The 14,205-nt window shown below is 29.6% G+C and overlaps 1 protein-coding gene across 1 annotated transcript; it reads right to left on the reverse strand.

The window, feature by feature from the left end:
• Positions 1-1,185: 1,185 nt before the first annotated feature.
• On the reverse strand, positions 1,186-6,777 carry LOC142332340 (proline dehydrogenase 1, mitochondrial-like). The gene is made up of 2 exons (XM_075378733.1): positions 5,266-6,777; positions 1,186-2,078 (listed from the first exon to the last, which is right to left on the reverse strand). Exons 1-2 carry the CDS (start codon positions 6,650-6,652, stop codon positions 1,624-1,626), a joined length of 1,842 nt encoding a protein of 613 aa, XP_075234848.1. The 5' UTR covers positions 6,653-6,777; the 3' UTR covers positions 1,186-1,623.
• Between the last annotated feature and the right edge of the window lie 7,428 nt (positions 6,778-14,205).

Here is a 14,205-nt window from a genome sequence, read left to right on the forward strand (position 1 = left end):
ATGTCAAAAATCCTTTAAACATTATGTTTGTGATTCTTCTTCTCTATAATTGTATGATAAAATATTAAACTTAAAGGAATCGTCTGTTAAACTTTCTATTATGATAGTCCAGTTTACATTCTGTGCCAGCGAGTATAAAGATATTGTTTATATATATATGTATATATATTGTTTATATATCTTAATATATTAAGATATTATTATTATACTCTGTATTGTTATTATATTCTGTAAGTAAAAGAAATATTTAAGGTAACAAAAGTTTACCTATACTTTACTTAACGAATGTTGTATATAAATATCGCATAAGGAAATTTTGTGCAAAACAATTATATAATGATATATTTATGCATTTTTTTTTGTTTTTATGAATATGGTTTATATAATTCTGATTTCATTCTGTCAAAAATAAAGTCCAATATTCTTTTGGCAAATACGAGCTAGTGTAATTTTATTTTTGTAACTTTCCCCAACAGTAAATATTTTGTTTTTCAATGAGAATAAGATCATTAATTTGTTTAAAATTAACAAAAGTGGAATACTTGTGACTATGAAATATGTAGATGAACAAGAGAAGCATTTCTTTCTTTGAGAGTTAATTATACAACTTAATCCCTCTGTGAACCAAATGAAGGTTGTTTTATTTAAAGCTAAATATATCATGCAATTCAGTTGAATGAACTGTTGATGTGTAACATTATGCATGTTTGGCTTTGTGAAGAATATACTCAGAAACCAATTTGCACTTCACTTTCCTTAGTAAGCCTAGGATATACTCTAGAAAAACCTGTTTTGAGAATAATTTGCATACCATGTCAACTGGAAGGTGACCTGATATGATGGTGACCTTCTGGAAGTTTAAGATTCCTCCTAATATGTGGTTGGACAGTTTTTTCTATATTAAGTTACTATACAACACAATATTTTTAATAATTTTTATGTTTATTTGTTTTTTAAATAACAAGATTATACTATTAAAATAAAATATTTTTAAATAAAAATAATACTGTAAATTAATTTTCACTATTTCTTTGAAATATTGCAAAGTATATAGTTACATTTTGTTTTAATACTTTTTTATTAATACTTTTTTATAAATTAAACTGTTTGGCACTTTCTTACCATCTGTTAATAAATAACATCCATTAGTAACTGTTGATTAATACCAAGGAATTTAAAATTGCATTTTTTAATAAGGTCTGTTGGTAAACAAAATTTCATGATAATAAAATGTATTAATCCCCTTAAAAAGCATTTAAAAAGAAAAAAATACACTATTTAAATGATTTATAAAATAAAACTTAGCATACCGATAAATGAAATGAATACTTTAAATATTGTAAAGCATATCAACCAAAAAGATCACATTTAAAAGCTATTTAAAGGAAAATGAGAAAGCATCTCAGATGTGGATGAGTATACTAAGAGGCAGCTGTATCCATGCAGTAAATAGTTTGGGTAATCAATAAGAACAGTAATTACTAAAAAAATTTCTATATATTATTCATTAATAAAAGTTAAAATAAATAAAACAGAACTGTTGTAACAATATAATTTGAAAAGTAACAAAAAATTACAATACTGCAACATTACAGGCTATACCATGTAATAAATTTTAAAAATTTACAAGACAGGATTATAACGCAGTTGTCCACTTTTAATGCGCCTCATTAATTCTTTAATTAGAAGGGATTTCTCTTTCTTAACTTTTTTTAATATACCTGTATTTTCTTCAACACGCCGTGATAAATAAGGCATCACATCAGAAACCGGTCCATAAGGCACATACTTATAAGCTCTGTAACCGGCCTGTCCCAGAGGAAATGTTATATAATCACACATGCCCAAAAGTTGTCCGAAGAAAACAGTCCCATCCTCTGGATTGATGGCAGCTAATTTCATCCTTTCAATCGCATACCTCACAGTACCTTCATTGTGTGTAGCACACATAACACGTATTTTGTTCTTAGGTTCATTATTATCAGCACTAATTTTTATATGTCGCAAAACTTCATCGAATACCTTTTGATACATTGCTGTTGTTGCCTCAAATGATGGATTCGTTGGATCCGCATAACCTGAAAAATTGACAATTTTATAAAATTTAGAAAAAACTATCACAATTATAATCTCTCATCTGCATTTATTTTATTTTTATTTTCAGCTATTTTATTAGAAGTGATGAAATTAATAGCTATGTGATCAATCGAAGTCTCTTTTACAAATTATTCACAATTCTATAATCAAAAAAGCTTTGTTGATATAAAAAAAAAATATTTGATTTCATATTAAGTGATATAAGTATATAAGTGATATACTACAGGTTGATAAAAAAATAACTGCTCCTGGATTTTTCTCTTCTGAAAAACTGGAACAAGCAAACCAATTAAAAAACCTCAATCAAAATTTTATAAAACACAAAATTAATGAATAGAAGAGAGAGCTAGTTACAATCCACACACATATATATATATATATATATATATATATATATAGATACAGATAATTAAATTAAACTATAGTAATGCAATTGCATAAAGAAACACCATTAAAGTCATATTTCGAGTGATTTCAAGGAGGTATGGTTTGAAAGTGGCAAAGTTTGAAATTCATATAATTCCCAGAACAGTGATACGATTTGAGTAATAAAATCACAAGATATTTTGGTATTAGGTATTTTTATGGCAGATCTTACAAGACCTGAATAGTCTCTGGGATTTTGTAATGAACTAAAGACTACGAAGAGACTGAAGGAATCTTCATTGAGATAGGACAATGATTTTATAAATACAAATGCAAAAATGGACTCATAAATGGTCACTGTATATTATCAAAATGACTGTGTAAAATGCGTGCTGAATGTAGTTTTAGCCTTTCATTTAAATTTGGTTACAAATCTATGCAAACTGTCCTGCAAGCCATTCTACATTTATAACTTTACCTAGCAACTAGGAAGTTTTCTAAAAAAAAAATTGTTTAAGATTCAACATCGTAGTCCAAACTAAATGTACCAGTGTAGTGTAGTGATAAGGCTGGTAAAGTAACTGAACAAATTTACGACTAGCAGAACTATTCTTTTCAAAACAAATAGAAAAGTATTTCAAATATTTCCAGTTACAGCCGCTTTAAATTTTCTGCTGAAAAAAAAGGTGTATAGATTGCCGGCTAACATCAGAATCAGAAATCATAAATTAAGTGTATCAGCAGAGATGAAAAAACATTTAACAAGGCTTCCCTGAGAAAATTTTACCAAATGGACTAAGCTCAGCAAGGAAAAAATATCTATATTACAGAGAATACAGAATATATTCTTTGTCTGATACTGATACTACAACACAAGTAATGGAGTCAGCTATTGAAGATATTATACAAAAAGAAATTGTTGACAAACCTTCTGCTCTAAGTACGAGTATATCTGCAAGTACACCTTTTTGTTACCTATTCTTCTTTCCACCAAGGAAAATAAGTAGATGGCACTAGTAAAAATTAAAAAATATAGTTAATTACGTGCTTGTAATACATTTAAAATCATTAAATCAATTATTACAAATAGATTTTAACTATGGAATATTATTTTTATCACACATATTAACTCGCTCTTGGACTATGCGTGTGATTCATGGTATGGAACTTTTCAATCTAATTTTGAAGCACTTCCGCTAATCTATTTGCTCTGAAATTTTGCATACAGGTTTGGTCCTGATGACAACACATTTTAGCAACATTTTCAAGTCACTAAGGTGCCCCAAGTTGCTAAGTGAAAAAAATGCCCCTTCAACTTATGCAACCTTGTTTACATACATATTTTCTTAGAGAAAGAATTATCCATGTTTGTGATGTTTCAACTGATTGAATTGAATGAAAGTATTTTTTCTACGGCTGAGGAAAAAATTCAAGTTTAATATAATCACTCAAAACTGTGCGCTAGCGCAGTTGTAAAGAATAAACTTATGAAAACTAAAAAGTAGAAAATAAAAAAGGATGTAAAAAACGTGCAAAGATGAACACCCCACTCTTTAAGCCATTCATCACACATATGAAAAAATTGGCAAAAACATCAAATTTTTAATTTGATGCTACGAATTTCACAGATTTCCGAGATACTGTCCTAAAATTATTTTTTAGCTTTTAGTGCATTTAAGATAATGGTTTTTAAAATGGTTTTTTTACATATTATTTATCCTAGTAATAACACTATTTTTCTTCACAGCATACAAACTATAAACTCTATAACTTTTCATATCATTGGTCTGGTCAAAAATCTGAAGAGAATGTCATACATGATTAGGCAATCAAGTTAAGGTAGTATTCTTAGTGTATAATTAATTAAAAACTTTGTTAATTTTTAAACTAAATTTTCCACAAAATGTTTTTTTAAATAGAGCTATTTCTCAATTTCAAAAATTGTATAAGATCTGTTTTTAAAATAGAAAATTAAAACACTAAGAAAATCTTATACAATAAGGCAAATTTAAAGTATGCACTAACTTTGATAAAAACAATAGACTAAACAATAGATATAGCACAGATAAGATACTGAAAAGGTTTCCTGATCACTCAGAGATTATTACAATCAACAATAGCAGAATCATACAACTAATAAAACAACTGGACAATACAGTTTTTGGAATTAATGTAAGGAAATGTTTGACAAAGTAATAGAAAGTGAGAGACATTTTAAATTTGTTTAAAAAGAAATTATTATTTTTTTTTTTTTACTAAAATCACAATGTTTGTACTATTATTGTAATTAACTTTAATGATAACATGCTACTGTTCTGCCTCTGAATTTCCACTTGTCGATTGGTAGTTGATTCCACTTCTAACACAGACACAGAATGCAGCTACCCACATAGCCTCTAAATAAATAAAGTAGTATAGCATCTTAAGATTTACCATACACATCATTTAATTTAAATTATTGTCTATTTCAGTGGGGCATTAACGTTTGTGGTTTACAGCTGGTTACTTCAATTAATCAAATACAATGTGCATATCAAAATGTAGTTAATATTCAGCCCTATTATAGAAACCCTCACTGTCACAGGGATTTATGCTATAATAAATATTAATTTAAAACAAAGAAAATTTGGAGTTTTCTTATTTAGGCTATTACCATAAGATTGCAACTGAAAGCATGAAATAACAAATTGTGTATAACTTCCAGCTGTGAAACAAAGCAGTACAGTGTTTATACTCCATAGAAAAATATTAATTATACTTAACTTTATAAATGATTAAAAATAAATAATTACAATTACTCACCAATTGATTTCGCTCTTGACCTTTCTTGTTCTAAATATGCACCCCGTACAAGTTTAGCTCCAAAATAAAAGTTTTCTCTTCGAGCCTGTTCAAGATCATTATGAATTTCATTAAATGCGCCTTTCAGATAACACTGATAGGTGTTCATCACAGTTAAGCGATCTGTGTTATGTTTATGCATCATTTCCATAGTTATTCTCGATATAGCAGGTTGGAAATAAGTTTGTTCTGCATCAACCATTACAGGTACATTAAACTCTCTAGCATAATTGAAAACTTCATTAACCCGTTTTATCATGTTACGAAACATTTGTTCTTCTTGTTTAGTTAATTGAGTAATAAGTCGTACCATACGACCATCTTCTAAACTTGGTATTCGAAATGTTTCATTCAAGTCAAAATTTTTATCAATTATACCGTTCCATGGAAATAAATGCAGTACACCTTCTCTATCTTTTACAACATTTTTTAAGAAAGCCTTCACATCTTTGATCCCATGTTTTGTCAATCTTTTTTCTAACATTGCTTCTGTTAAATGGAACTGCAGTATATTTGAACTTTTATCTGACTGACCGACAACATCAGCTACAAATTTTCTAGCTTTCATAATAACTTCTGAAATTTGTAATAGCAGTTGCGGTCGACCAAGAGCTGTAAGTTTTATAGCTGCCACTCCAGGCCCAAAATTTCCACTAGCAACAACTGAAATACAGTTACGAAAGATATCTAAATTACGATCACAAACATCCTCATTTATGTAAAAATATGTTCTTGCACTTGCAACAGATTTTCTTCTATCACCAAATTCTTGAAAAGCTTGGAATTGAGCCACCGGTCGTTCACTAATACTACCAGTAGAAGAAGCTTTAGAAATCTCTCTTTTTTTCTGATCATCTGACTTAGGTTTCTTCCTCTCGGTTTCTGAAGTAGCTCCTTCATAATCTCTTTTAACTGCTTCTTCTTCACTCAAATCTTCTTCCACGGAATAATCTAGAATCGGATACACACCAAATTTACTCATTCGCATCAATACAGGTTTAATTATTTTTTCGTCTTCGCCTGCTACAAAGTGACCATACGCGGTCATTTTAAGAATCAATTCAAACAATTTCTTTCCTAACACTTTTTGCATAATTTTCATAATTTTACTATTATTTTTAACAAGGAAATTACTGGAGCACAACATGTAGACGATGTATCCTCTAAACAACTCATGATTATATTTACTCTTAAATGCCTCTTCAGGATTACTGAATGATAAATCAACCGCCTTTTTGGCCATTATTCGTTGACTATTAGCATTACTAAAAGTTAAATAATTAAACGATTTAAAACGTTTAAAGAAAACAATATGGTTTTTACCGTTAACCACTGAGGAAGAAAACATTTTGAAAAAATCGTTTTCAAATTAGTTGAAGTGCTTCAATTAACACAGTTTACATAAAATAACACGCCATCAAATTAGGAATCTTACCATATTTTAACACGAACACAATGACGTTTCTTCTTCTCTTCTAACCCACGGATTACATCACTGATAACTTGAAAATACAGCTTTCGATACGTTATCAGATATCAGTAATATAAAAATTAAGCTTAATACTCAAATTTTTCAGTTGCTTATTATACACGTTATTTATTTATATAAATAAAATACACTTTATTTACTTTCGACTTTACGCTTTCGCGTTTCGTTTTATATAGTAAAAATTGCAAATTCAAAATTCCTTTTTTCTTAAAATGAAATAAATCAGCTGTTTTCTTAAATTAAATTAACGGTCTAAAGATGTTAATATGACGTACAATCATTAATTTTTTCTTAAAAATTATATTAATATTAACCCATTCTCTTTGCAAAACGCGCAAACTGTGCTTATGACAAAACGACATCTTTGCAAAAAGGTAACGATACAGTAACATACAGCGACAACAAATTATGCTCATTATGTGCTTATTAATTTACTTCCATAATCGTGTTGTTTTTTTGATTATTTATCTGCCCAGATTTTTTTAAAGAATTATTTTTCTCTAGTTATGTTGTAATAATTAAACGTTTCCTGTTTATATTAAGATTATTTTATCTGAAATTAAACAGCTTAAGATTTTTGTTTATACACACTTAATTCTCTTAAACTAGAAGACTAATTTAAATTATATACGTACTGTACATAATGCACTATTAGTATCTATATGAATAAAATATTTATTTATTATTTAAAAAATAGTTTTCAACTTGTACCTGTCGCTTGTTGGGTATTGATTGATTTGTTTTTGCTTGAACGAACTTTTTATTTTAATCGTATTATAAAAAAGGGTATATTTATTACCTTTTTATTAATACTTAATTAAAATTTTTTTTTTTTTTTTAGTACTTGCTTCCAGTTATTAAGAGATTTCTTTGAAGCATATATCTAAGTACTGTTTAAAAAATCCATTAATCTAACAATATAAACTTGAATAAAATACAAGAAAAAGAATATAACATTAAAAACCTCAATTACAATTTTTGAAAACCCAAAATTTGGAAGTGTAATTTTTACTTCCTTGTACGAAGTAAAGAAAGTATTGTGATCACGGAAAATTTCGGTTTTCAGATTTCAATGGAAATATTCATTTTGACCATCCCTGAATACATTCCGACTAGTTTGGCTTGATGTTTGTACGTACGTAAATATGTGAGTATGTATCTCGCATAACTCAAAAACGATAAGCTGTAGGATGTTAAAATTTTGGATTTAGGACTGTTGTAACATCTAGTTGTGCACCTCCCCTTTTGAGGACACCAAAAGTGTCCAAAAAGCACAAAAATGTGAATTTTTGACTTTTTCTTAACTGTAGTATGTTCTCATTGAAATCTTTTCAACGATATATCGTAAATGGCACTTATTTTCATTGTTAAAAATAAAAAAATTTTAATTAATGGAATATTTGGATCTTCCAAGGGGAAGGCTTCAAATCCGACTTCATCTCCTTTTTTTAATTTTTTTTTTTTTAATTTAAATATATTGATTTATTAATAATTATTAACCTCTGATTGTAAAAAAAAGTGTTTACATTAAATAATAATTCAATAATAACAAGAAAAAAAATAACAGACTTTATTAATAAAATAAAATTTTATGTAGTTTTCATTTTAAAAACGTGTATTTTATAAGCGTACAAGGAATTTATGTGGTGTCCACAACAGATTTTTTGTACATCGATGAATCCATCAGAATAAGCTTGCAAACTAGCATTTTTAACCGAAATTTTTCGCGAACCGATACTTTCTTTACTTCGTACAAGGAAGTAAAAATTTACTAACAAAATTTCAAAGATAATTTGAAAGGTAAGTTAATAATAAAATATAAGTTTATTAACAGACAGAAAACTAAATTAAAAATATTCTCTCAAGACTTGTGTATAATATTACTGTTCTATCTTATCTGTCTTGATAACATTTAAAGCTTATTTTTTCCTTCTTTTCAATTCTTCTTTCTCAATAATAAATTTTTATCTAAATGTATTAAAATATTCTCTCTGTTCTTCCTTGCCTTCAAATCTCTTTTCCCCTTTTTTGTGGAATATACTATTTATTTTTAATCAGCTGGTTAAACTTTGATTATATTTTATTACGAGGCTCGGCTGATAAATTTTGCACACATATGCACAGCATGGAAATGAAAAGAGATATTGGAATGAAATAAAAAATGAATAAAAGTACAATACCTTAGCTACAAAATGCAGTATTTAATTTTCAATATAATCCCCGTTTATACTGATTCACTTTTCCCAACTTGTGATAACATTTTGCATTCCATCACTGAAAAATTCTGGCGGTCTTTCTCTGATCCACAGCTTCCTTCACCTCATCGTCTGTGATTTAATGATTACTTTTCAGATCTCTCTTGAGATGAGGGAAGAAGTGGAAGTCGCACGGAGCCAAATCCGGTGAGTATGGCGGATGCGGAATAGGCTCAAACTCCAGATTCCGGAGAGCCATCAGAGAGTTTTTGCGGTACCCATCGTGCACAGATTTTACGGTAACCAAATGCTCGGTAATATGGCTTACTCGTTCCTTAGGTATGCCTAACTGAATAGCGAGATGCATTGCTGGGTGATTCGCCAGTCACTTTGAAGCAAATTGTCCAATTATTTTCGATGATTCTCGTCAGTCACAGAAACTGGTAGTCCGTTGGGAGGTTCGTCCTCAATTGTCGCTTTAACAGCTTCACATTCGCGAAATTTCAACGCCCAGCTATTCCTCTGAGGGTGTGCCAACCTCTGAGGGTGTGCAATGCATTAGCTGGCCCACCCTTCTAGGTATGGGAAGAAAAAAAAGAAAATGGAAGAACAAAAATGGAAATGGTTCTTCCAGAAATTCATTTATGGGTTAATAATTTTTATGAAATATTTTAAATAACAGATTTTTAAAAAAGTAATAATAAACCTAAATTTCTTTCATACTTGTTTAACACATACATCATGTACTGTAACAATTTCAATAATAATGAGTGCTTCAAAAAGGATACAACCCCTTTGTTTGATGAAGTTAATTTTTTTAAAAAAATAATGTTAATAAAACACTTACAAAACAATATTCAAATTACTTTTAATAACTTTACAGTAGATGTTGAAAATATTTTCCTGTGAACCCGACGCAGGCTCGTATACGTTTCATAACATTTGCAGCCACCTTTCGTAATTTTTTAATCTCACTTTCTGTGTTAACCTTCAATTCGTCAAGTGTAAGAGGATTATTTGAAAAAAACAACAGTTTTTACATATCCCCAAAGGAAAACGTTTGCTGGTGTAAGATCTGGGGATTTTGGAGTCCACAACGCTTTTGATATCAAACGATGGCCAAAAAATTCCTGTAACATATTCAGCGTTTAATAAGCAGTATGACGCGTTGGGTAATCCTGCTGGAACTGACATTCTCGTTCGTGTAAATCTAACATGACAATAAATTAATCAATTAAGTTGGATAAACCACACCGTCTACAGATTTTTCAAAAAGTAAAGTTCCTACTACACGACGCCGGGAGATCGCACACCAAACACCAATTTTACATGTTGTAATGGTCGTTCATGAAACGCGTGAGAATTTTCAGAACTCCATATTCGGCAGTTTTGGCCATTAATGTGACCATTCAAGTGAAACTGTCCCTCGTCGCAGAAATAAACACAATCTAAAATTTCAATCCCTTTATCATCAACAAAAGAACGAAACCGACGACAATACTGTAAACGTATTCGGTGGTCTACTTCTTTCAGTTCTTGAACGAGACCGATGCTATAAGCATGCAATTGTAATTTTTTAGTAGCTCTGAAAGCTCGATCTGTGAAGATAACTTTCTGAGCGAGTCAAACGTTATTTCACATCTACCAGAACTTCAGTTGTTAACAGTGACGGTCGACCTGTGCTTTTCCGATCATGTAGATTCCCAGTCTCACGAAATTTATTAATCAAACTCGATATTGCCGACTTATAAGCAACTGAAGAATTCGGAAATTTTATCCGAAACTCGTATTTCACTCGTTCGTAAGATTTATACAGGCGTAAGTCTAGATAATAAACATACGTTCGTCCTTGGAAAACGATTTAGTTTTTTCCTTATGGTTTCTTAATCTAAGAAATTGAATAAAAGTGCGCCCAGACCTCTATCTCACTTTGGTTTTAAGAAAAACGGGGTGAAATCGATTTGTACCCCAAGAATTTTAGTACAGTTTAATTTTACAGAGGGAGCAGAAAGCAGGACTAAATGTTTCGCACCCGAAACTCGCTAATAAACCGTTTTTTTACCTATTTTTATATGAACCTTATATGAAAAATTGGCTATTGATTCATCTCCCAGATATTGCTGTGCAATTTGGAATCGATCAGTATTTGCTTTTTAGTATTTTTATTATAGTAATCCGATCAACCCATGTACAGAATTAATAAAACAAAATAAAATAGGATGACACCTACCTTAGTCTATAATCCAAGCAAGAACACTTTCGCGAGTTCCTCGCATCATCAGTTGCTCTATATAATTTTTCAAATCGTTCATTTCAAATTACACATTAAAATTAAAAACTCTATACCATACATGAGATTTAAAATTGTTAAAAGATTCTTTTTCAGTTAAATGAAAACAGAAATAAAACTAATTTTTTTTTTTAATTCAAAAATTTTAAATTGTAAATTAAAATTAAAAATTGCATATATATAAAATATGAAGTCATTAATAAAATTAAATTAAAAGTCAAAATTAAAATCAATAATAAAAACAATAGAAATTTACGTAGACTAGCTAGCCAAAGTTAAGTGACTGTACAGAGTTGAAATATTATTAGAGCAATTGATGATGTAAGGTACTTGTGAAAGTGCTCTTACTTGGTTTATGGAATAAGGTAGGTGTCATCCTATTTTATTTTATTAATTCAGAACTTGGGTTGATCAGATTAATATTTTTTGTATAGTACAGAGGAATATGATTCCTGAAAGGATCGATTTTAGAAGAAAAAAAAAGTTATATAGGAATATGTACATTTTAAAAGTGTACAACATGATCTATAAACATTAGTGTTTAACCCACTGGTTGGTCTAGTGGTGAACGCATCTTCCCAAATCAGCTGATTTGGAAATCGAGAGTTCCAGTGTTCAAGTCCTAGTAAATTCAGTTATTTTTACACAAATTTGAATACTAGATTGTGGATACAGGTGTTCTTTGGTGGTTGGGTTTAACTTAATCACACATCTCATGAATGGTTGAACTGAGACTGTAAAAGATTACACATCATTTACACTCTTACACATCATCCTCTGAAGTATTATCTGAATGGTAATTACCGGAGGCTAAATAGGAAAAAGAAAGAAACATTATTTTATAATTAGCCACCGATTTGAATGAAATATTTATTTATAAAATAATTAATGGAAGAAGCAGTTTCACAAATTAATAACCTAAAAAAATATGTTGTGAAAGCAGGCTTGCAATCTCTTTCTCAAAAACAGAAATCATGATAAACTTCAAAGATTATCCAAAAGAATTAATAGAGACCAAATATGAAAAAATAAATATCACCACCAATTTAAATATTTAGGAGAAATAATATTAAAAACAGGACAAACAATAAACCTCTGGAAATGTGGAAATAAAATTAGAAAAATTTACAACAAAAAGGATCTTTTTATAAAAAGAAAATTGAGGCATTACAATATTGTAGTCAGACCAGTGACGTTTCATTGAATTGGTAGAGCAAATCTTAACCCACCGGGTTGGTCTAGTGGTTAACGCGCCTTCCCAAATCAGCTGATTTGGAAGTCGAGAGTTACAGCGTTCAAGTCCTAGTAAAGCCAGTTACACGGATTTGAATACTAGATTGTGGATACCGGTGTTCTTTGGTGGTTGGGTTTCAATTAACCACACATCTCAGGAATGGTCAAACTAAGAATGTACAAGACTACACTTCATTTACACTCATACATATCATCCTCATTCATCCTCTCAAGAATTATCTAAACCGGTAGTTACTGGAGGCTAAACAGGAAAAAGAAAGGTAGAGCAAATCTGACTGGCCTTTAGAATTTCCTCAGAATTGAGAGGGAAATCCTAAGGAGAATCTACAGTCCCAGTAAAATAGAAGAAGGGTATACACTAAAATTAATAAGGAGACTTATAAAACCTGAGAAGATTTGAAAACTACAATTAGAAAAAAAGCTAAAATTTGTTGGTCGTATGGTCTGAATGAACCCAAAAAGACTAAATAAAGAAATTAAAAAAAAAACTTTGGAAACTAAAAAGCCAAGCAGGATATATAAAGCAGATGAAGAGAAATTTCAAAATCTAAGGTTAAAAGAGGATGGTATTTGGATGGAATGAAGTTTAGGGAAATAATTTATAATGTAAAGGTCTTTTCTTTTAGACAAAATAATAAAGTGCACTAAAATAAAATGGATAGAAGAAGAAAGTTGGATGCACTACCAGAAAGTAAAGGAAATATGGAAAAGAAGAAAAGAAATGATATCGGCATGATCCCTAGTAGGCCGCTTTGAAATAAATTTAAAAAAAATTTTTATATATTAAAAATAATTTATTAATAACCATCTTTTGAAAACTCAAGTAATAAGTTAATTCAAACAATGGGAAATATTACTGGAGTCATATTTTTATGAATGTAAAATTATCAAAGTTTTTGTTCCAGATTATAATTTCTTGTATGTGTTTATAAACATATACTAATAAAACTTATCAGTTAAAAATAAAATCTTTTTAAATCTTCCTGCCATTTTTATTAATATATAATAAATATCCTCTGAGATATTTGTATAATAATAGAAAAAGACTGCTTCAGTTTGATTTTATTCATTTTGCTGCCAGGAATCAAAGTACTATAGGACATTACAAAATCAGATATTACTTAAACAAAATTTAATTGTATTATGCAGCTAAATAAAATAAAGCTAAAAAGAAACATTGCCAATAATTTTATATAAAAAAAACAACTTAAAAACATGATATTAAAAAAAATTCTCAATAAGAACTTAAAAGGAAACTTCATACCTGAATGAAGAGATCCATTGACATGACCAAATCTTATTAAATACTAAGGGTTTGGTATAGAGGGTACCTATAAAAAATGCTCATAAACAAGGTTGTGTTAATAATATTGTAGCAGTATCTATTTTCATGTATAACATGCGCGCGCACGCGCACACATACAGAGAGAGAGAGATAACATAACATCCACGTGCCAACGTGCTACTTGAGAAATCAAATATTTTACCAATTTTAAATACGAGGTGTGTGAGAAAAGTAATGAGACTGACTTTTTACTTATCAAAGTTTTTATTTTTTTCAAACAACAATATTATCCCCTTCAAAGTAGTTCCCTTGGGAAGCTATACACCGGTGAAATCGTTGTTCCCACTCCTGGTAGCAGAGCTGGAAGGCTTCAACTGGTAGGGCTTTT

The sequence above is a fragment of the Lycorma delicatula genome, chromosome 11 (assembly GCF_047948215.1).
Source record: "Lycorma delicatula isolate Av1 chromosome 11, ASM4794821v1, whole genome shotgun sequence".
Taxonomy (NCBI): domain Eukaryota; kingdom Metazoa; phylum Arthropoda; class Insecta; order Hemiptera; family Fulgoridae; genus Lycorma; species Lycorma delicatula.